The sequence below is a fragment of the Pristiophorus japonicus genome, chromosome 4, assembly GCF_044704955.1.
Source record: "Pristiophorus japonicus isolate sPriJap1 chromosome 4, sPriJap1.hap1, whole genome shotgun sequence".
NCBI classification, from domain to species: domain Eukaryota; kingdom Metazoa; phylum Chordata; class Chondrichthyes; family Pristiophoridae; genus Pristiophorus; species Pristiophorus japonicus.
In genome coordinates this window covers 63,643,383-63,668,355 of record NC_091980.1, presented here as the reverse complement: position 1 = coordinate 63,668,355, position 24,973 = coordinate 63,643,383, and the positions used below count along the sequence as shown (strand labels likewise).

The 24,973-nt window shown below is 44.1% G+C and overlaps 2 protein-coding genes across 2 annotated transcripts in view; one reads left to right on the top strand and one right to left on the bottom strand.

Annotated features, from left to right (window-relative positions):
* The window catches only part of fam114a2 (family with sequence similarity 114 member A2), a 47,939-nt gene extending 40,943 nt beyond the window's left edge, over positions 1-6,996 (bottom strand). The window contains exon 1 of the mRNA XM_070878248.1: positions 6,865-6,996. The gene's annotated coding sequence lies outside the window, so the exon portion shown is untranslated. The remainder of the gene's footprint in view (positions 1-6,864) is intronic.
* A 136-nt stretch (positions 6,997-7,132) lies between these two features.
* On the top strand, positions 7,133-20,228 carry LOC139262071 (microfibrillar-associated protein 3-like). The gene is made up of 3 exons (XM_070877226.1): positions 7,133-7,193; positions 9,895-10,371; positions 17,900-20,228. The coding sequence occupies exons 2-3, from the start codon at positions 10,092-10,094 to the stop codon at positions 18,697-18,699; spliced, it is 1,080 nt and encodes a 359-aa protein (XP_070733327.1). The 5' UTR covers positions 7,133-7,193; positions 9,895-10,091; the 3' UTR covers positions 18,700-20,228.
* The last annotated feature ends 4,745 nt before the right edge of the window (positions 20,229-24,973 follow it).

Genomic DNA, 24,973 nt, shown 5'->3' with positions numbered 1-24,973 from the left:
AATCTCTCAGCACACAAGTGCTAGCAATGTTCATAAATTAACTGGAACTGTGTTTGCGAGCAGAAATGTACAGGGCAGAAACCACGAGTCTGCAACTGTCAGCAGGCCTCAGGTGACCCAGATGACTCAGAGTCCGCAACAAAGGATGAATGCAAGGCAATTTACACCTTGTTGGCATTGTGGAGGCTTCCATTCAGCCTATTCATGCTGCTTCAAAGGGTATGTTTGCAAGAGCTGTGGAACAATGGGGCACCTCCAACAAGCTTGCAGACGAGCTGCAAGCTCTGCAAAACCTGCTAATCACCAAGTGGCAGAGGAAGATCGGTCCATGGTGGATCAAAGCAATTTCGAGCCTCAGAGAGAGGAGGCAGATGCTGAAGTACATGGGGTGCACACATTTTTGACGAATGTCCACCGATAATGCTGAATGTAAAATTGAATGGCTTACCCGTAGCCATGGAACTGGACACTGGCGCTAGCCAATCCATCATGAGTAAAAAGTTTGAGAGACTGTGGTGCAACAAGGCACTCAGACCAGCCTTGTGCCCCATCCACACGAAACTGAGAACGTACACCAAAGAGCTTATCACTATCCTGGGCAGCGCAATGGTCAAGGTCACCTACGAGGGCACGGTGCGCGAACTGCCACTCTAGATTGTCCCGGGCGATGGCTCCACATTGCTTGGAAGGAGCTGGCTGGGTAAAATCCGCTGGAATTGGGATGACATCCGAGCACTACCACATGTCGTTGAGGCATCATGTACTCAGGTTCTTAACAAATTTCTGTCCCTTTTGAGCTAGGCATTGGAAACTTTTCTAGGGCGAAGGGGCGGATCCACTTGGTCCCAGAGGCACGACCAATTCACTACAAGGCACGAGCGGTACCTCACATGATGAGGGAGAGAGTGGAAATCGAGCTGGACAGGCTGCAACGCGAGGGTATCATCTCCCCAGTGGAATTCAGCGAGTGGGCCAGCCCGATTGTTCCAGTACTCAAAAGTGATGGCACGGTCAGGATTTGCGGCGATTATGAAGTAACTATTAATCGTTTCTCGCTACAGGACCAATACCCGCTATCTAAGGCAGGCGACCTATTTGCGACGCTGGCAGGAGGCAAGACATTCACCAAGCTTGACCTGACTTTGGCCTACATGACACAGGAGCTGGAGGAGTCTTCGAAGGGCCTCACCTGCATCAACACGCACAAGGGACTGTTCATCTACAATAGATGCCCGTTTGGAATTCGCTACAGCGATCTTGCAGAGAAACATGGAGAGCCTACTCAAGTCGGTACCACACACGGTGGTTTTTCAGGACGACATATTGATCACGGGTCAGGACACCGCCGAGCACCTACAAAACCTGGAGGAGGTCCTCCAGCGACTGGATCACGTAGGGCTGCGGCTGAAGAGGTCGAAATACATCTTCATGGCAACAGAAGTGGCGTTTTTGGGGAGAAAGATCGCGGCGGATGGCATTCGGCCCACAGACGCCAAGACAGAGGCTATCAGGAACGCGCAAAGGCCACAGAACGTCACGGAGCTGCGATCGTTCCGGGGACTCCTCAACTATTTTGGTAACTTCCTACCAGGGTTAAGCACCCTCTTAGAGCCCCTACATGTGTTATTGCGTAAAGCTGAGAACTGGGTATGGGGAACAAAACAAATAATTGCTTTTGAGAACGCCAGAAACATTTTATGCTCCAACAAGCTGCTTGAATTGTATAACCTGTGTAAAAGACTTGTGCTAGCATGTGATGCGTCGTCGTACGGAGTCAGGTGTATATTACAAGAAACTAATGTTGCGGGGAAGTTGCAACCTGTCGCCTATGCCTCCAAAAGCTTGTCTGAGGCCGAGAGGGCCTACAGCATGATTGAGAAAGAGGCATTAGCGTGTGTGTTCGGGGTAAAGAAAATGCATCAGTACCTGTTTGGCCTCAAATTTGAGCTGGAAACCGATCACAAGCCCCTCACATCCCTGTTCGCTGAAAAGAAGGGGACAAATACTAATGCCTCAGCCCGCAAACAAAGGTGGGCACTTCCGCTATCAGCATATAATTATACCATCCGCCACAGGCCAGGCACCGAGAACTGTGCAGATGCTCTCAGTCGGCTACCATTGCCCACCACGGGGGTGGAAATGGCGCAGCCTGCAAACTTGTTGATGGTGGCACAGCCCGCAGACTTGTTGATGGTCATGGAAGCGTTTGAAAATGATAAATCACCTGTCATGGCCTGCCAGATTAGCACTTGGATCAACCAAGATCCTCTGCTATCCCTAGTAAAAAAACTGTATACTGCATGGGAGCTGGGCCAGCATTCCCGTTGAAATGCAAGAGCTAATCAAGCCATTCCAGCGGCGAAAGGACGAGCTGTCCATTCAGATAGACTGTCTGTTGTGGGGTAACCGCGTAGTGCTACCCTAAAAGGGCAGGGAGACATTCATCTCGGATCTCCACAGCACACATCCGGGTATAGTAATGATGAAAGCGATAGTCAGATCCCACGTGTGGTGGCCCGGTATCAACTCTGACTTAGAGTCCTGTGTACGGCAATGCAGCGTATGTGCTCAGTTGAGCAACGCGCCCAGAGAGGCACCATTAAGTTTGTGATCCTGGCCCTCCAGACCATGGTCAAGGATCCATGTCGACTATGCGGGCCCGTTTCTCGGTAAAATGTTCCTGGTGGTGGTGGATGCTTTTTCAAAATGGATTGAATGTGAAATAATGTCGGGAAGCACCGCCACCACCACCATTGAAAGCCTGAGGGCCATGTTTGCCCCCACGGCCTGCCTGACATACTGATCAGTGACGACGGGCCATGTTTCACCAGTGCCGAATTTAAAGAATTCATGACCCGCAATGGGATCAAACATGTCACCTCGGCCCCGTTTAAACCAGCATCCAATGGGCAGGCAGAGCGGACAGTACAAACAATCAAACAGAGCCTTAAACGAGTCACAGAAGGCTCACTCCAAATCCGCCTGTCCCGAGTACTACTCAGCGACCACACGAGACCCTACTCACTCACACGGGTGCCCCCGGCTGAACTACTCATGAAAAGGACACTTAAAACCAGACTCTCGCTGGTTCACCCCAACTTGCATGATCAGGTAGACAGCAGGCGGCAGCAACAAAATGTAAACGATGGTCGTGCCACCATGTCACGGGAAATTGGTCTGAATGACCCTGTGTATGTGCTAAACTATGGACATGGTCCCAAGTGGATCGTGGGCATGGTGATAGCTAAAGAAGGGAGTAGGGTGTTTGTAGTCAAACTAGACAATGGACAAATTTTCAGAAAGCAGCTGGACCAAACGAGGCTGCGGTTCACAGACTGCCCTGAACAACCCACAGCAGACACCACCTTTTTCAAGCCCACAACACACATCCAAAGGATCAACGACACCACCCCAAACCAGGAAATCGAACCCATCACGCTGAACAGCCCAGCAAGGCCAGGCTCACCCAGCAGCCCTGCAGGGCCAACAACATGCCAGCCCAGCGACAGAACAGGCATTTGTACCGAGGCAGTCCACCAGGGAAAGAAAGGCTCCCGACCGCCTCACCTTGTAAATAGTTTTCACTTTGACTTTGCGGGGGAGTGATGTTGTGTATCTGTAAAGCATGCACTCCCATGTTCCGTCACCAGGGAGTGCATCCCCTGAAGTCCCAAGGGATCCCAGCATCCCTTGGGAGCACTGTATATAAGCCGGCCCCTAAGGCCTGTTCCTCACTCTGGAGTGTCTTAATAAAGACTGAGGTCACTGTTACTTTAACCTCCCTGTGTGCAGTCTCATCTGTGTTAGGAACACTATAGTTCCAGTGGCGCAAAGATGAAATGTCTATACAGGCAGACTGCCTTCTGTGGGGCAATTGAGAAGTAGTCCCCAAGAAGGGCAGAGACACCTTCATCAATGACCTCCACAGTACCCACCCAGGCATCGTAATGATGAAAGTGATAGCCAGATCCCATATGTGGTGGCCCGGTATCGACGCGGACTTAGAGTCCTGCGCTCACAGATGTAATACATGCTTGCAGTTAAACAATGTACCCAGGGAGGCGCCGCTAAGTTTATGGTCTTGGCCCTCCAAACCGTGGTCTAGTACACGTCGACTGTGCAGGCCCGTTCTTGGGTAAAATGTTCCTTGTGGTTGTAGACACGTACTCCAAGTGGATTGAATGTGAGATAATGTCGGCTAGCACGTCCGCTGCCACCACTGAAAGCCTGCGGGCCATGTTTGCCACATACGGCTTACCCAATGTCCTGGTGAGCGACAACGGGCCTTTTTTTACCAGTGCTGAGTTCAAAGAATTCATGACCCGTAACGGGATCAAACATGTCACATCTGCCCCGTTTAAACCAGCTTCCAAAGATCAGGCAGAGAGAGCAGTGCAAACCATCAAGCAAGGCTTGAAGAGGGTAACTGAAGGCTCACTGCAGACTCGCCTATCCCGAGTCATGCTTAGCTACCACACAAGACCCCACTCACTCACTGGGATCCCACCTGCTGAACTGCTCATGAAAAGAGCACTTAATACAAGGTTCTCATTAGTTCACCCTGATCTACATGAACAGGTAGAGAGCAGACGGCTTCAACAAAGTGCATACCATGATAGCGCAAATGTGTCACGCGAGATTGAAGTCAATGATCCTGTATTTGTATTAAATTATGGACAAGGTCCCAAGTGGCTTCCCAGCACTGTCGTAGCCAAAGAGGGGAGCAGGGTGTTTTGGGTCAAACTTTCAAATGGACTCATTCACCGGAAACACTTGGACCAAATCAAACTCAGATTCACGGACTACCTTGAGCAACCCACCTTGGACCCTACCTTTTTTGATGCCCCAACACACACACCAATGCAACCGACACCACGGTTGACCACGAAGCAGAACCCATCATTCACAGCAGCCCTGCAGGGCCCAACACACCAGGCAGCCCAGCAAGGCCAGCTGCACAGCAGCCCAGTGAGGGCCCAACAAATGATTCAACAATACCAGCTTTCACACCGAGATGATCAACCAGGGCAAGAAGGGCCCCAGATCGACTCACATTGTAAATAGTTACACTATTGGCTTTGGGGGGGGAATGTTGTTATATATGTGGACTTGTATTTTCTCTGTACAGCCACCAGAGGGCTCATTCCCCAGAGTCCCAAGAGATCCCATAATCCCTTGGGAGCACAGGTATTTAAGAAGGCTTCACAGGTCGAAGAGGCACTCTGGAGACCTGCAATAAAAGACTAAGGTCACACTTTACTTTGAGCTCACAGTATTCAGTCTGACTCTTTCTCCATACACAACACAAACCATCAAGCAAAGCTTGAAACGTGTGTCGGAAGGCTCCCTGCAGACCCGCCTGTCCCGAGTCCTGCTCAGCTACCGACAGGTCCTTACTATACAGTATAAATGCACACGAGGCCCATGCTTGAGAGGTCAGTCTTTGACCTGTCCTTTATTCCTTAGCACTCAAGTGATCAAAGTGGGTGGAGCTTCCCCTTTTGTACCTGAAGGTCCAGTTTAGGAGTGCCTCCCGCCTAGTGGTCATTGTTCTCACAGTGTACAACTTAGGTCATATTATACATGGGTTACAATGCTGGTTGAATACATGACATCTACCACGCTACCACACCAGACCCCACTCGCTCACTGGGTTTCCCCCCAGCCGAGCTGCTCATGAAAAGGGCGCTCAAAACAAGGCTCTCTCTTGTCCACCCTGATCTCCATGATCACATCGAGGGCAGGCGGCATCAACCAAGCATGTACTATGATTGCGCAAATTTGTCACGCGATATTGAAGTCAATGACCCTGTATTTGTACTGAACTATGGACATGGTCCCAAATGGCTTGCTGGCACCGTCATAGCCAAAAGAAGGGAGTAAGGTGTTTCAGGTCAAACTTGCCAATGGACTAACTTGCAGAAAGCATTTGGACCAAACGAAACTGCGATTCACAAACAGCCACGAGCAACCCGAAGAGGACTCCACCAACTTCGACCCTCCAACACATACACAAGTGGCAACCGACATCATGGTTAACCACGAAGATGAGCTCACCATCCGCAGCAGCCTGGCAAGGCCAGCTGCCCAGCAGCCCAGCGAAGAACCAACCAACTCACGCACAACTGCATTTGTACCGAGACGATCGACAAGGGAGCGAAAAGTGTACTATTGACTTTGGGAGGGAGTGATATTATGTATGCAACCCTAGGCAACCTGTATCATACCGCCAAGGGATCCCAGCATCCCTTGGTAGCACTGTATATAAGCAGGTCTCCCATGCTGTACCAGCGCTCTGGAGTTTGAATAAAGGAGCTAAGGTTACACTTACTTATTGTCTGCAGTACTCAGTTGCATTACTTTATTATGAGCTTAACATCCATAATATTGCCTGTCTCCGCCCCGCCTCAGCTCACCTGCTGTTGAAACCCTCATCCATGCCTTTGTTCCCTCCAGACTCGACTACTTCAACTGGTTGGCCTCCCACGTAAACGTGAGGTCATCCAAAACTCAGCAGCCCATGTCCTCACTTGCACTAAGTCCCATTCATCCTTGTGCTCGCTGACCTACATTGACTCCCGGTAAAGCAATGCTTCGATTTCAAAATTCTCATCCTTGTTTACAAATACCTCCTTGGCCTCGCCTCCCTCCATCTCTGTAATCTCCTTCAGCCTCACAACGCCCCAAGATATCTGTGCCCCTCAAATTCTGCCCTTTTGAGCATCCCTGATTATAATCGTTCAATCGATTATAATCAGGTGGCCGTGGCTTCAGCTGCCTGGGCTGTAAGCTCTGGAACTCCTCCCTAAACCTCTCCGCCTCTCTACCCCTCTTTTCTCCTTTAAGACACTCCTTAAAACCTACCACTTCATCTGCCGTAATTTCTTCTTATGTGGTCATGTCAATTTTTTTTGTCTTAAAGCTCGTGTCAATTTGTCTTGTAACAGTCCTGTGAAGCGCCTTGGAACATTTTACGACGTTAAAGGCGCTATATAAATACATGTTGTTGTTAAATAAAGTTAATCGTTCGGCCTATACAGCGCCTCCTGTGGAGGGACAGAGAGATGTGAGGGTAACCGGTGCTCAGTGCGCATGTTTTTCACAGCGCCCTTCGCGGCGGAGCAGACAGTAAACAGGATTCAGTGCGCATGTGCTAAGTGACGTTTCCGGCCAAGAGAAGAATGGAATTTTAGGTCAGTTTGTCGGTAGACAAAGCCGTTGACAGGTTTCGTGTTTTTATATTGTTTGGACATTTAGTAATGTAATTTTTCGCGGTCAAATGGGGCACAATAAGTGTGTTCTGGTGCGAGGACTGTGGAATTCTTCTCGTCCGATTGATTTCACTGCCGTTGTCGGTATGAAATTGCGCGTCCGCAAGTGCTCAGCGAAACTTCAGCTCATTCAGCACCTATCTAGTTTTCATTTAATGTAAGGCTTTTCCATCCAGTAATTTACATTCAGTTTGAGGATTTTCCCTTTACAGTAACACATTTTATTGGATAAATATAACTTTGATTCGTAGACGGGCGTCTTGTTATTTCAAGCGTTTGTGTGGTTACAACAACAATAACTGCTGTTTACAACGTTTTCGCGTTTGGAATTAAAATGGCGGTTTCGACGTATAATACTTAATTGATTTCGTTCGCATTTCCAGATGTCCTGTACACTAGTTTTGTAACACAAGAAGGTACAATAACTTGGCCACAAATAAAATCTGCCAATTAATTTAGCCAGTGGTTTCCATGATTTTGTTGAGATCACACAAACAGAAACAATGGTACTCTTCTGACATGTCTAAATAATTCGTTTTTAGAATTGTTGACAAACTCCTCAAAGTATCAGTCATCACAGATGAGTAAACTTGTTCATTTGGGGATAGAAATGTGAAAATTTATATTTTTAATGCCTGTATTTGGAGACAGAAAAAGTAACTTAATAGAAAAGTAATTGAGGATGTGAAAGACACTATAAATGTTTGTTGTGTGTCTTTCAATATACCTCTTTAAGCAATCAATATTACTTTTATTTATTGAGAAACCATAGTGCAGGATATCATCAAGGTTAAAAAGGCATGATAAATCAAGTAGCAGTCTTTACTTTCTATCAAGTTTGAATTTTAAAACCCACTGATTGCAATAGAAAGACATAGAAGGAAAGACTTGCATTTCTATAGCATCTTTCACAACCTCAGGATGTCCCAAAGTGCTTTACAGCTCTTTTGAAGTGTAGTCACTGTTGTAATGTAGGAAGCGCAGTAGCCAATTTGCGCACAGCAAGGTTCCACAAACAACAAAAAGATAATGACCAGATAATCTGTTTTAGTGATCTTGGTTGAGGGATAAATATTGGTTTGGACACTGAGGAGAATGCCCTAGCTCTTTGAAATAGTGCTTTAGGATCTTTTACATCCATCTGAGAGGACAGAACGGGCATTGGTTTAATGTCTCAACTGAAAGATGACATCTTCAACAGTGCTGCACTCCCTCATTACTGTACTGAAGTGTAGGCTTGGATTATGTGCCCAAGTCTTGAGTGGGATTTGAACATTCGGCCTTCTGACTCAAATGTGCAAGTGCTACCAACTGCGCCACAGTTGACACAAAACTGAAGGAGTAACAATTTGCTCATTGTCGTTTCATGTCCAGGATGGGCAGATAAGTGGTCTATACAGTTCAATGTAGAAAATGTGAAGTAAGAAAATACAGGGAAAGATTTTGAATAGAGTCAAAGAGCAGAAAGATTTTTAAGTGCAGATTCACAGATCATGAAAGGTGGCAGCACAACTGGATAAGGACAAAAATGGGAACATAATCCTTGCTTTTGTATCTAAAGGTATAAATACAGAACCTAGAAGATAATGTTTAACTTGTACAAAACCTTAGGCTGGGGTTTGAGCATCGTGTACAATATTAGGTACCCCATTATAGGAAGAATGTAACAGTAAAAGTATAGCATAGATCCACTAGGATGTTGCAATGGGGATTATAAGTTATAAAGAAAGACTTGTGCAGTTAGTGTGTTTTTTCCAGTAGAACTGAGTTTAAGGCTGATCTGATACTTCATAATCTTGAAGATTTTTTTTGTTATGAGCAGGTAAACAGTACTAGGTTATTTCTACTGGTCAACAAGCTGGCAATGAAAATACAAAACAAAGGGGGAGGTTTGAAAACGTTTTAATGCAGAGTGTTGTTCAGATGAGATATTAAACCAAGGCCCCATTTGGTTGTGGAGTTCTTTTTGTATGCCAGCATTCTTCCCTCACCTTGCCATGCATACATTAGTTGCCGTGTTTGCCTGTAAAACAGCAGTGACAGCAATTCAAGGCAAAGCTTTTTGGAATATGAAAAGCACTACATCAGCTTTCTCTTTTTCTTGCTTTGAATTTTTAATTCTTTGTGGGATAGTCCATAAATTATATTAGAGGTATTTAGATTGTAGCTAGAAAAAGTGGAAAATTAACTGGTATGGGGAGTGAAGAATGTTGGATTCAACTAGGTAGCAGATGTCGAGAAAAATACCTGTGCTGATTTGATAGACCAAATAGCCTTTGTTTCTAGGCTGTACCATACCTAGATGCATAAAGAAGCACTGTCCCTAATTAATTGAGACTTCAAGAAACTGTCACAACTATTAATCAACATGAGTATAATATTGCTACGCAAGGTGTTAGTTTACCATTTCTGGTTCAATGGGAAGTTAGATCACTGATCTGATTCCCTGCTTACACCAAAACTATTTCACCCTTTATCATTTTGTTATGATTTCCAAAGGAATGTGATGTGAATGAATCCAAGAGTATATTATCATGAGCGAATGAAAAGATTTGTTGCACTGTTGACACTTCATTCTTTGTTATGCATATGTATTCATGGATTTCTGTTTTTATAATTACAGGTTTTTAATTGACTTTTTGGACCAACATGTGAGAATCCAGATCTGTGGATACTACAAAACTGACAGCTTTATGAACTGATTGGTGTAATGCTGTATGTGTACATGAAGCTTGCATCACATTGTGTTGGATTTGCAATAGATTTACATAAGTAATTAGACTTGTCTGTTGTAAATGCTGAAAATCTCATTCTTTTCCAATGAAGCACTCAGGTTTAACAGTAACTTTGGTTTTCAACTGCTGTACATTTGTTTGCACATTATATAATGGTACAAATTCCAGTTACGTCCGTACAGAAAAGGCCAGTTCTGCGGCACAGGCAGGATCTCGTTTTCTTTCAAATCTACCAGCACAGCGTGACCTAATAGTGAAGGAAGGGACCAGTGTGTTGATTGAATGCAATGTGAACAGCAGCCAGTTGCACAATATTCTGTGGTACAACTCAAAGGGAAATCTGCTAGAAGAAAGCAGAGAAACAGGTAGAGTGAATTTTAGGTCACTCAACTACAAATTATTGTTCAACACTTTGTATCTGTGTAGAACAAATGCATAACATGTAATTTATTGCTTTAAAAATGCACACATGGGATAATATGAAAAATTGAAGTTATAAGAAGAATTATACTTGTTGTAAAGAAAAATTTCTGTCCTTATCAAAGTGAGGGATATCAGTTTTGGGGAAGGCAACATTTTCCTATTGCAGGCACCTAGTGTCAGTATTGGTGTTTGCAAGTCAGTTATGGTACTACTGTGGAGTAAAGCTGTACCCATCTTAATAAAGGTAGGACCTTCTGTTCTGGAAAATTTTTAAGATGAAAAGAAAAAAAATAAAGACTTGCATTTATATAGCACTTTTCACGACCACTGGACGTCCCAAAGCGCCTTACAGCCAATGAAGTACTCTTCGAAGTGTAGTCACCGTTGTAATGTAGGAAACGGCAGCAGCCGATTTGTGTACAGCAAGCTCCCACAACCAGCAATGTGATAATGAGGAGATAATCTGTTTTAGTGGTGTTGATTGAGGGATTAATATTGTCCAGGACATCGGGGGTAATTCCCCCGCTCTTCTTCAAAATAGTGCCATCGGATCTTTTATGTCCACCTGAATGTCTCATCTGAAAGACTGCACCTCCTACAGTGTAGTGCTCCCTCAGTACTGCACTGGAGTGTAGATTTTATGTGCTCAAGTGTCTGGAGTGGCACTTGAGCCCACAACGTTCTGACTCCGAGGCGAGGGTGCGACCCACTGAGCCATAGCTGACACTTGGGGTTGATGGCTAAAGTTTCCAAGATTGGCAGAATAAACTGTAGTACAACAGCATTGTTTTCTGCCATTAGAGGATAAAAAGATATTAATTGCATATTCTGCAGAGTGCATCCAGTGGCACAAATCTTTAAAAATGGGAAAGTTATTACATAATACTACAGCATTACAAAAGTAGGTGGTCCTTTGGAAAATGCCTGAGAACGTGAGCACTTTCAAAGTTAGTGTGGTACAAAAAATATAGGGGAGAACTGAAAAGAAAATAAGAGGGGCAAAGGGAATGTATGAGAATAGATTAACGGGTAACATATAAGGCAACCCAAAATTCATTTCGAAGCATATAAATAATAAAAGGGTAGTCAAAAGAAGGGTGGGGGTGATTAGGGACCAAAAAGGAAATCATCTTGTGGAGGCAGAGGGCACAGCTGAAGTACTAAGTGAGTATTTTGCATCTGTCTTCACTGGCAGCATCCTCTTCTCTAATGTCACAGTAAAGGAGGAGATATTCCAACACACTCCTGGCTGACCTCCCACCTTCTACCCTATGTAAACTTGAGGTCATGCAAAGCTCGACTGCCTGTGTCCGAACTCTCTCCGTCCCGTTCACTCATCACCCCTGTACTACTGACATACATTGGCCTCAAAGTTCTCATCCTTGTTTTCAAGTCCCTCCCTATCTGTAGTCTCCTCCAGCCCCACAACCCCCAAGATATCTGTGCTCCTCTAATTCTGCTCTCTTGAGTATCCCTGATTGTAATCGCTCAACGTTGGTGGCTGTGCCTTCTGTTGCCTAGGCCCTAAGCCATGGAATTTCCTGCCTAAACCTCTCCGCCTCTCTACCTCTCTTTTTCCTTCTTTAAGACTCTAATTAAAACCTACCTCTTTGACCAAGCATTTGGTCACCTGCCCTAATTTCTCCTCATGTTGCTCAGTGTCAATTTTTTAGTCTTGTAATACTTCTGTGAAGTGCCTTGGGACATTTTACTACGTTAAAGGTGCTATATAAATACACGTTGTAGTTGTAGAAGAGAAATTGGATAGGATAAAAATAGATAAGAGGAGGTAGTTAAAAGGTTGGCCGCGCTCAAAGTAGAAAAATAATCTGGTCTGGATGGGATGCATCCTAAGTTAATAGATAGGCGTTTCTGCAGCCGCAACCGAGACTCCAGGATGGTATGTTGCCTCCCTGGTGCAAGGGTCAAGGATGTCTCGGAGCGGGTGCAGGACATTCTAAAAAGGGAGGGAGAACAGCCAGTTGTCGTGGTGCACGTTGGTACCAATGACATAGGTAAAAAAAGGGATGAGTTCCTACGAAATTAATTTGAGGAGCTAGGAGCTAAATTTAAAAAGTAGGACCTCAAAAGTAGTAATCTCGGGATTGCTACCAGTGCCACGTGCTAGTCAGAGTAGGAATCGCAGGATAGCTCAGATGAATACGTGGCTTGAGCAATGGTGCAACAGGGAGGGATTCAAATTCCTGGGGCATTGGAACCGGTTCTGGGGGGGGTGGGACCAGTACAATCCGGACGGTCTGCACCTGGGCAGAATCGGAACCAATGTCCTCGGGGGAGTGTTTGCTAGTGCTGTTGGGGAGGAGTTAAACTAATATGGCAGGGGGATGGGAACCAATGCAGGGAGATAGAGGGAAACAAAAAGGAGGCAAAAACAAAAGACAGAAAGGAGATGAGGAAAAGTGGAGGGCAGAGAAACCCAAGGCAAAGAACAAAAAGGGCCATTGTACAGCAAAATTCTAAAAGGACAGAGGGTGTTAAAAAAACAAGCCTAAAGGCTTTGTGTCTTAATGCAAGGAGTATCCGCAATAAGGTGGATGAATTAACTGTGCAAATAGATGTTAACAAATATGATGTGATTGGGATTACGGAGATGTGGCTCCAGGATGAGCAGGGCTGGGAACTCAACATCCAGGGGTATTCAACATTCAGGAAGGATAGAATAAAAGGAAAAGGAGGTGGGGTAGCATTGCTGGTTAAGGAGAAGATTAAGGCAATAGTTAGGAAGGACATTAGCTTGGATGATGTGGAATCTATATGGGTAGAGCTGCAGAACACTAAAGGGCAAAAATCGTTAGTGGGAGTTGTGTACAGACCTCCAAACAGTAGTAGTGATGTTGGGGAGGGCATCAAACAGGAAATTAGGGGTGCGTGCAATAAAGGTACAGCAGTTATAATGGGTGACTTTAATATGCACATAGATTGGGCTAACCAAACTGGAAGCAATACGGTGGAGGAGGATTTTCTGGAGTGCATAAGGGATGGTTTTTTAGACCATTATGTCGAGGAACCAACTAGGGGGGAGGCCATCTTAGACTGGGTGTTGTGTAATGAGAGAGGATTAATTAGCAATCTCGTTGTGCGAGGCCCCTTGGGGAAGAGTGACCATAATATGGTGGAATTCTGCATTGGGATGGAGAATGAAACAGTTAATTCAGAGACCATGGTCCAGAACTTAAAGAAGGCTAACTTTGAAGGTATGAGGCGTGAATTGACTGGGATGGATTGGCGAATGATACTTAAGGGGTTGACTGTGGATGGGCAAAGGCAGACATTTAGAGACCGCATGGATGAACTACAACAATTGTACATTCCTGTCTGGCATAGAAATAAAAAAGGGAAGGTGGCTCAACCGTGGCTATCAAGGGAAATCAGGGATAGTATTAAAGCCAAGGAAGTGGCATACAAATTGGCCAGAAATAGCAGCGAACCTGGGGACTGGGAGAAATTTAGAACTCAGCAGAGGAGGACAAAGGGTTTGATTAGGGCAGGGAAAATGGAGTATGAGAAGAAGCTTGCAGGGAACATTAAGACGGATTGCAAAAGTTTCTATAGATATGTAAAGAGAAAAAGGTTAGTAAAGACAAACGTAGGTCCCCTGCAGTCAGAATCAGGGGAAGTCATAACGGGGAACAAAGAAATGGTGGACCAATTGAACAAGTACTTTGGTTCGGTATTCACGAAGGAGGACACGAACAACCTTCCGGTTATAAAAGGGGTCGGGGGGTCTAGTAAGGAGGAGGAACTGAGGGAAATCCTTATTAGCCGGGAAATTGTGTTGGGGAAATTGATGGGATTGAAGGCTGATAAATCCCAAGGGCCTGATGGACTGCATCCCAGAGTACTTAAGGAGGTGGCCTTGGAAATAGTGGATGCGTTGACAGTCATTTTCCAACATTCCATTGACTCTGGATCAGTTCCTATGGAGTAGAGGGTAGCCAATGTAACCCCACTTTTTAAAAAAGGAGGGAGAGAGAAAACAGGGAATTATAGACCGGTCAGCCTGACGTGGGTAAAATGATGGAATCAATTATTAAGGATGTCATAGCAGTGCATTTGGAAAGAGGTGACATGATAGGTCCAAGTCAGCATGGATTTGTGAAAGGGAAATCATGCTTGACAAATCTTCTGGAATTTTTTGAGGATGTTTCCAGTAGAGTGGATAAGGGAGAACCAGTTGATGTGGTATATTTGGACTTTCAGAAGGCGTTCGACAAGGTCCCACACAAGAGATTGATGTGCAAAGTTAGAGCACATGGGATTGGGGGTAGTGTGCTGACATGGATTGAGAACTGGTTGTCAGACAGGAAGCAAAGAGTAGGAGTAAATGGGTACTTTTCAGAATGGCAGGCAGTGACTAGTGGGGTACCGCAAGGTTCTGTGCTGGGGCCCCAGCTGTTTACACTGTACATTAATGATTTAGATGAGGGGATTAAATGTAGTATCTCCAAATTTGCAGATGACACTAAGTTGGGTGGCAGTGTGAGCTGCGAGGAGGATGCTGTGAGGCTGCAGAGCGACTTGGATAGGTTAGGTGAGTGGGCAAATGCATGGCAGATGAAGTATAATGTGGATAAATGTGAGGTTATCCACTTTGGTGGTAAAAACAGAGAGACAGACTATTATCTGAATGGTGACAGATTAGGAAAAGGGGAGGTGCAAAGAGACCTGGGTGTCATGGTACATCAGTCATTGAAGGTTGGCATGCAGGTGCAGCAGGTGGTTAAGAAAGCAAATGGCATGTTGGCCTTCATAGCAAGGGGATTTGAGTACAGGGGCAGGGAGGTGTTGCTACAGTTGTACAGGACATTGGTGAGGCCACACCTGGAGTATTGTGTACAGTTTTGGTCTCCTAACCTGAGGAAGGACATTCTTGCTATTGAGGGAGTGCAGCGAAGGTTCACCAGACTGATTCCCGGGATGGCGGGACTGACCTATCAAGAAAGACTGGATCAACTGGGCTTGTATTCACTGGAGTTCAGAAGAATGAGAGGGGACCTCATAGAAACATTTAAAATTCTGACGGGGTTAGACAGGTTAGATGCAGGAAGAATGTTCCCAATGTTGGGGAAGTCCAGAACCAGAGGTCACAGTCTAAGGATAAGGGGTAAGCCATTTAGGACCGAGATGCAGAGGAACTTCTTCACCCAGAGAGTGGTGAACCTGTGGAATTCTCTACCACAGAAAGTTGTTGAGGCCAATTCACTAAATATATTCAAAAAGGAGTTAGATGAGGTCCTTACTACTAGGGGGATCAAGGGGTATGGCGAGAAAGCAGGAATGGGGCACTGAAGTTGAATGTTCAGCCATGAACTCATTGAATGGCGGTGCAGGCTAGAAGGGCCGAATGGCCTACTCCTGCACCTATTTTCTATGTTTCTATGTCTATTGAGGGAAGTAAGCGTTGAAATTGCAGAGGCTCTGGTCACAATCTTCTAATCCTCCTTGGATATTGGAGTAGTGTTCAAAAAAAGGAGAGCGGGATAAACCTGGCGACTACAGGCCAGTCAGCTTAATGTTGGTGATAGGGAAACTTTTAGACATTAATCTAGGACAAGTTGAATTGGCACTTGAACAAGGGTTAATAAATGACAGCCTACGCGAATTTGTTAAAGGCAAGTTGTATTTGACTAACTTGCTCGAGTTCTTTTGATGAAGTAAAGGAGAGGGTTGATGAAGGTAGTGCGATTGATGATGTGTATATGGAATTTCAAAAGGTGTTTGATAAAGTACCATCGAATAGATTTGTTAGCAAAATTGATGCCCATGGGCTTATATGAGCGGTGGATATGAAATTGGCAAGCGACAGAAATAAGAGCGAGTCGTGGTGAATGGTTTTTCAAACTGGAGAGAAATGTGCAATGGTATCCCCGGTGGTTAGTGTTGGGACCACTGCTCTTTTTTGATATAAATGACCTGGATTTGGAAAAACAGGGCACCTTTGCAAAGTTTTCAGATGACAAGAATCTCTGCAATGCAGTAAACAGTGAGGAGGATAGTAACAGACTTCAGGAGGATGTAGACAGACTGGTGAAATGGGCAGCCACATGGCAGATGAGATTTAACTTGGATAAGTGTAGTGATTCATTTTGATAGGAAGAAAGAGGAGAGGCAATATAAACCAAATTGTACAATTTTGAAGGGATTGCAGGAATCGAGAGACCTACGGGTATACGTACACAAGGTTTTGAAGGTAGCAGGATAAGTTGAGAAGGTTGTTATAAAGCCAAGAATCCTGTATACCTTTTTTAAATAGGCGTAAAGTGCAAAAGCAAGGAAGTTATGCTAAACCTTTATAAAACTGGTTAGGCCCCAACTGGAGTGTTGTGGACAATTCTGGACACCACACTTTAGGAAGGGTGTCCAGGCCATAGAGAGAGAGTGCAGAGGAGATTTACCCGAATGGTACCAGGAATGAGACTTCAGTTACATGGAGAGACTAGAGAAACTGGGGTGGTTCTCCTTAGAGCAGAGAAGGATAAGAGGAGATTTGATAGAGGTGTGAATGGTTTTGATAGAGTAAATAAAGAGAAACTTTTTCCAGTGGCAGAAGGGTTACCAACTAGAGGGTACAGAATTAATATTGGCAAAACAATTAGAGGAGATATGAGAATTGTTACACAATGAGTTATGATTTGGAATGTACTGCCTGAAAGGGTGGTTGAAACAGATTCAATAATAACTTTCATAAGAGAATTGGATAAATACTTGGGGCTGGAAATTCGGCGATTTTGCGGCATGGTTTTTGATGCTATTTCACCTTTTTTGGTGAAAACCCGGTCAGTGGAAATTTCAGTGACATTTTGCTGCGGCGGTTTTCAAGTACCGCTGGAGAGAGGACCGCTGCCGTGCAAGACTCAAAATAGCGCTTTTGCCAAAAATTTGGCTCTGCGCACCCGTAATTTGCTTGAAAAAGACGTGACAGGGAAAAAGCTGTGCTGCAACCCTTGGAGCAGCGGTAAGTATGAAGACCTGCAAAAAAGGTAAGTTAAAGTTTTTATTTTTAATTCTTTTGCAGCGATTCGCTAGATAAGTGTCTTGTAAATATTTTGAGAATTTATTTTTAGATGTTTTTTCACCCTCCCTCGGCCCAACTCTCAGCGGTATCGGCCTCAGACTAAAGTTGCCGAAATTTGCGGTTTGTGCCGCGAATCCTTGTGCACTGTCAATTTTTAACGCTGAGCAAATTAAACCTTGAATTTTGGCCTCATAGTGATGCGGTAATGGTAATTTTGGCAAAAAAATACTGTTATCGCTGAAAACCGAATTTCTAACTCTTGAAGTGGAAAAATTTGTAGGGCTATGGGGAAAGAGCAGGGATGTGGGACTAATTGGGCAGCTCTTTCAAAGAGCCGGCACAGGCACGAAGGGCTGAATGGCCTCCTGTGTGCAATCATTCTGTGATTAATATATAGTATTCCTATGAATTCTGATTTCCCCTTCTTTATACAGATGGAAAATGGCTTATTTTAGACAGTGGAGAACTGAACATCACCAGTATTACGTTTGCGGATCGCGGTCGTTACACATGCGTCGCAACAAACTCCCATGGCACCTTAAACTACACAGTTACCCTGCGTGTTGTCTTCACCACAGGCGACATGGGTGTTTATTATATGATAGTTTGCCTCATTGCTTTCACAATTGTTATGATATTGAACATCACTCGCCTCTGTATGATGAGCAGTCACCTCAGGAAAACTGAAAAAGCAATCAACGACTTCTTCAAGATGGAAGGAGCAGAAAAATTACAGAAGGCATTTGAAATTGCAAAACGCATTCCTATCATCACATCTGCAAAGACTCTTGAGCTGGCCAAAGTAACTCAGTTTAAGACCATGGAGTTTGCCAGGTACATTGAAGAACTTGCGCGCAGCATTCCTCTGCCACCTCTTATCTTGAACTGCAGAGCCTTTGTAGAAGAGATCATTGAGGCTGTTTGGGTGGAGGATGCGGAGCAGGCCACAGATGAAGAAAACAAAGACGGACAAGCAGTTGGGGGCAGTGATGAGATTTATACTATTGATTCTGAAGTACACCGCAGCAGTTCACCTGCAGGAGAATCTGATGACTCCTACATGCATGAGGAACGGCAAGAGATTGCTGTTCAAGTCTCCGTACATTCTCAGTCAGAAAAACAGAGCATCGACACTCTATCCCAAGGAAGCAGCCAATTTGAACACAGTGAAGAGAATTTGTCCAAGATACTGACAAACAAAACAGATGGTGTAGTGTATGAAAGTCATATATGAATTATGTAAGCTATCTTTGATATAGATTAAAATTGTGAGGAAAATGTTCAGTGGCCAAAGGCAAACGTTATGTGGACCAGAAGGCAACTATATTCAACCCTCATCAAATGTGTATATTTGTCAACGTGGTGCCGGTTTTAATAGAAGTATATATGTAGCTTGTGGCCACTCGAGCACTGCAACTGAAGAAGCTAATAGTCATTGTATCTAGAATATGCAAGGTGTCACTATAAATGTTTTTTTACGATCATATGTGGCTGTTGTTTGATAATAGTGCTCTATTTAATGGATGTAAAGATGATTTAACTAAATTTGGAGAGAAAATGAAAGAGGTAGTGTGTAGTGGCAAGTGACATGATGCTTTGCAATGTTGTCTTAGAAATGTGGATTTATTATGGTGTCTGAGGTATATTTTAATAGATATAATATGACTGAAGTTTCAACCTTGTCATCGCTAGGATTCAGTCTAGCCATGGATAGTTTAAACAAAATATCTGAGTATTGACTCATTACTTCCCTGCCAAGCCTCCACCCACCAAATCGATCACTGCAAGTCTGGAAAAAGTGATTATTGCCTATGACTGGCACATGGTTGTTTGGGAGATCCATGTGGTAAGCTTTCAGCCTGGTAACAGTTGCCCATTGTTGTTTCTGATGCAACAAGAAGGATTAAGTTAACAGCACTATTTCCTTTCTGTCCTTAAAAAGTATATTTGAAGATACTGTATGATCTTTCGTCTGCTATACTGAGGTGTGCAGTGATCTTCACATTGCTGTCTTGTACAAGACCTGAATTTTATTGCATGTTCAAGTGCATGATTATCTTTTAAGCAACAAAGTATTGGGTTAAACTATTTTCTACATAATGCATGCAACTGTTCCTGCACTTTGTTACTTCTCTTGTATCCCAGGTGTCTACCAATCCCAGCATACTTGAGTATAGCAGCTATGATCCAAGTGTTTGATGAAATGAGTCTTCTCGGTATGCCTCCTCAACTTTATTTAAGAGTGATTTGTTACAAATGTTAATGGCATTAACTAAGTGGCATGTAGCAATCTGGTACACATGCAGTGGTGCTTTACATTGAATTCTCAGTAAACTGTATTAATGACTGACTCAGTACCTCAACTATTTCCATTTTACTTTTTTGAAGAAAAACAATCAATCAGTTTAGATGTGTTTCAAACTCTTCCATATATGCTGGTGTAAATAATGATGTTTAAATTCATTAGCAGTACAGAATAATCCAGGGACCAACAGTAGTCTTGATGACTGCTCACAGCATTATACATTTAGTCTTTCTTATTTCACCTTAATTATTCTATCTTAAATGGTGGCTAATTATAACTTGGAAAATTAGGTCCATGAAATTTCTACTTTAGCCAGTTTGAAAATGTTAGCCTTTTATAGCTGAAACAAAAATTCTTTAGAGATGTAATTTTAACTGAAGTACTGTTATGATCTATGTTATGGTTCTGCTTTTATATGAACTAAAAGTTGTTGATGCTGTGATTTGTTTCACAGGTTATGTTCTGATATTAAATAATTTGTTCCAGATACATTTGCTTATTTTCATACTTTATATCGCAGTGCGTGCTGCAGTTTGTACTATCTTTGGATTGTTCAATTGTTTGATGCTGACACCATATTGGTAACATACATAGAAAATAGGTGCAGGAGTAGGCCATTTGGCCCTTCTAGCCTGCACCGCCATTCAATGTGTTCATGGCTGAACATGCAACTTCAGTACCCCATTCCTGCTTTCTCGCCATACCCCTTGATCCCCCTAGTAGTAAGGACTTCATCTAACTCCTTTTTGAATGTATTTAGTGAATTGGCCTCAACAACTTTCCATGGTAGAGAATTCCACAGGTTCACCACTCTCTGGGTGAAGAAGTTTCTCCTCATCTCGGTCCTAAATGGCTTACCCCTTATCCTTAGACTGTGACCCCTGGTTCTGGATTTCCCCAACATTGGGAACATTCTTCCTGCATCTAACCTGTCTGAACCCATCAGAATTTTAAACGTTTCTATGAGGTCCCCTCTCATTCTTCTGAACTCCAGTGAATACAAGCCCAGTTGATCCAGTCTTTCTTGATAGGTCAGTCCCGCCATCCCGGGAATCAGTCTGGTGAACCTTCGCTGCACTCCCTCATTAGCAAGAATGTCCTTCCTCAAGTTAGGAGACCAAAACTGTACACAATACTCCAGGTGTGGCTTCACCAAGGCCCTGTACAACTGTAGCAACACCTCCCTGCCCCTGTACTCAAATCCCCTCGCTATGAAGGCCAACATGCCATTTGCTTTCTTAACCGCCTGCTGTACCTGCATGCCAACCTTCAATGACTGATGTACCATGACACCCAGGTCTCGTTGCACCTCCCCTTTTCCTAATCTGTCACCATTCAGATAATAGTCTGTCTCTCTGTTTTTACCACCAAAGTGGATAACCTCACATTTATCCACATTATACTTCATCTGCCATGCATTTGCCCACTTACCTAACCTATCCAAGTCACTCTGCAGCCTCATAGCATCCTCCTCGCAGCTCACACTGCCACCCAACTTGGTGTCATCCGCAAATTTGGAGATACTATATTTAATCCCCTTTATTTTGACTTTATTTTGCACAGGCAAGAATGAATACATTGCAGTAGTTTACAAAGTACAATTTATATTATAGTACCTGTTGACCTTTGGGTAGAAGTTGTGACTTTGTTTCACGCACCTTCTACAATTTTGTCCTCATTCACCCGCCTGGTGCCCTCTGTTCAAACATCTACCCTGAGTTAATTTTGAGTTACCTACTTATTCTCTGAACGTTCCTGCCCACCCGTTGTCATCCTGGTCACTACCGTTATTATAGCCAATCAAATTTCTCCTTCCCCCTTTTCCTTGAGCTAGTGAAAATGAAGAACCGCTCATGATGTTTCCCACATTACAGCAGTAACCGCACGCCAAAAGTACTTCATTGGCTGTAAAGTGCTTTGAGATGTCCGGTGGTCGTAAAAGGTGCTATATAAATGTGCATTTTATTTTTATGATGGAAAACTCCACGACTGGTTGTGTCATCTTGGTACCCGTGATTATGGCAAAGGCGGATATCAGGAAAATATTGTTATTGACAGTTCAGTTGCATGTCCTAACTTTCTCTTTTTGGCCCACAGCACCCGCTATAGGGGACCACACTTTAATACTGGAACAGTTGTTCTTCCCTAATTCTGGGCTATACAGAGGCTTGTTCAGACTTGCCTGTAGACTTTGAAACTAACAACAATTCTAACAGTAAAAAAATACTAGCCTGATGACAGTGAACTGGTCGCATTTGCCATCATTTTGCCTTTGAAACTGAAACTGACTGCAAGTTCAGGATTTAGCGCATACGCAGCCTAATGCGGAAATTGTGAAGTAGCGGTCTGTCATTGCTCCTCCACAGGCTGCGTTGTAAAAGGTTCGACCCATGCAACTGGATTTTTAACGGCGATTTAAGTAATAACAACTAATAACCGCTCTGAAAAACTAATTTTATATTGGTGGAATGTCAAATTTCTCCATTAAGTTAAAAATGATTAGATTGTAAATAATTGAAAACCTTTTTTTAAGTTTATTCATATTTCAGCTTCTACCTTAACCCACTGTGTATGTCCCAATCTTTACTTTGCTCTAAATTTTCCAAAGTGATTGCTTTCTGGTTCTCTGTGAGAATTCTGCAATATGATTGGCTGCTTAGAGAGGAGCTTGATGTCCCAGCTCACATGATGGGATTCCCACTATGCTACATTGATTTCAACTGCACGTTGGAAAACCCTAACTTCTAGCCACAGAGATTGAGAGATCTTTGTGGGAAGCATACTTTGGGGCTGGCGGTGAACACCTTTACTTAGCCACTGACCGCATATTACAGGTCGTTCTCTTTACTAATTTTAATAAAGGAATAATGGGATTATAGTCTAACACAACTTAATACTAAATGCATCCTATTGGAAAATAGTAAAAGGGAATTGTAATTCCAGAAATGACCAGAGTTGTTCAGTACTCACAACCACTGCTAGAGGAGTGGTTTTAAAAAAAAAAAATCCCAATGTTCCTTTGGTTTGCAACAGGATACTCGTGTTCAGGATGTCATAGTTTTTCTTGGCTTTTAGCCACCCTGCACCTGCAGCAATTAATTAAAAGCAGTTTATTTGACCAAACGGTAGTTCCAGCCGAAGCTTTAGCTTTTTAACCCTTTTGAGCCGAGTAAGTTCCCTTCTAAACCTTTATTTTCTTACAGGTGACTAACATTATAGAACAATACAAAATCTTGTAGCAAGTCATTGGGTAGTTTTAGATATGGCATTGAAATTGCCCAGCAGACAACTGGTATTGTGCTATGTGCTTTGTACTATTTTCATTATAATTGTAACTACAGGGTATTTACTGTTCTAACATCAGTAGCGGGTAGTACAGTACATCAAAGTGAGATTATTTGGGATAATTTGGCATGTGTATCTTTGAAATATTTATAACCACATTTGCATGAATTTGGATATATTTATTTGATTCCTCTGTTCTCAGATGGACACTATTGTCTTTCAAGCACGACACATTTTGTGGATCATCATTTGTTCTATTCTTTTGCCACCCTCCCTCCAAGATGCTCAGCTAAGTGTCAATAAAAATTGGAGACTTGTGTTTGCCATTCGGTACTGGCACTGAATAGCTTATAACACAAAGCGTAGCATCCATTACAATGAAAAATATTTAGCATGTATTAATTTTTATTCCATGCCCCAGTGTTCTGCTTGTTTTATTTAAGCCTCACTCCTGTTGGGGTCCTACTTCCTGTTTCTGGGTCCAGGGCAGGTGGAAGTTCCTTCCTGCAGAAACCTCCCGCTCCTTGCCGACCTCTGGGTCTCCCACTGTCGAATGCGTTACTCCCTTGCACCCTGCTGATTTCGGATTCGGCTCCAAACTGCGTTTCTGATCTCTGCCCGCGCTCAGCCCTCGTCCGGGCAGGTAAGTGATTGGCTGTTTGACTGGTAAGTATCTTTCTCTTTTATAATCAGATAAGTTTAATTAAAGGGATGGCAGGGCAGCTCAGTTCTGTGGAGTGCATGTCCTGCGGCATGTGGGAAGTCCTGGATGTTTTGCGCAGCCTAGACAACCATGTGTGCAGGAGGTGTCTCCAGCTTCAACTCGAGCTCCACGTTTCGGAGCTTGAGCAGCGGCTGGAATCACTATGGTGCATTCGCGAGGCTGAGAGCTACGTGGATAGCACGTTTCAGGAGTTGACCCCGCAGCTTAAAAGCGTGCAAGCAGAGGGGCACTGGGTACCCACCAGACGAAGGAAGAACGCTAGGCAGGTAGTGAAGGAGTCATCGTTCTTTCCCCCCCCCCCCCCCCGAGTTCCAACTGATGGTCTCTACTGAGCAACGGTGAAGGGCGATGGTACCTCTGGGGAGTGCAGCCAGAGCCAAGTCCAAGGCACCATAGATGACTCAACTGTACAGGGGGGAGGGACAAAGAATAAAAGAGCTATAGTGGTAGGGCATTCAATAGTTGGGGGAATAGAGAGATTCTACTGCAGCCGTAGACGTGACTAGGATGGTATGGTGCCTCCCTGGTGCCAGGGTCAAGGATGTCAGAGTGGACGCAGGGCATTCTGGGGGGAGAGGGTGAACAGCTAGAGGTCATGGTCCATATTGGGACCAGTGACATCAGTAGAAAGAGGGATGAGGTCCTGCAGACAGAATTTAGAGAACGAGGAGAAAAATTAAAGGGTTGGACCTCAAAGGTAGTAATCTCCGGGATACTACCGGTGCCACGTGCTAATGAGTACAAAAATAGGATAGGATGAATGCGTGGCTGCAGAGTTGCAGGAAGGAGTGCTTTAAATTCCTGAGGCATTGGGACTGCTGGTGGGGGAGATGGGACCTGTACAAACCGGACAGGTTGCACCTCAACAGCGCCGGGACCAATATCCACGTGGGGAATTTTGCTAGTACTGTTGGGGAGAGTTTAAACTAGCTTGGCAGGGGGATGGGAACCTGAGAACAAATTCAATAGGGAAGGAAGTAAAGCTGAAATTGCAAAGAAAGAATGTAGACTGAATTTGTAAGACTGAGGAAACCAGGGTTAGTAAGTAGTAATCGGGGAGGTCTTCCTGTGCTAAATGGTATATACTTCAATGCAAAGAGGATAGCGAATAAGGTGGATGAGCTGAGAGCACAGGTAGACACTTGGGAGTATGACATTATAGCCATTACAGAGACATGGCTGAAAGAGGGGCAG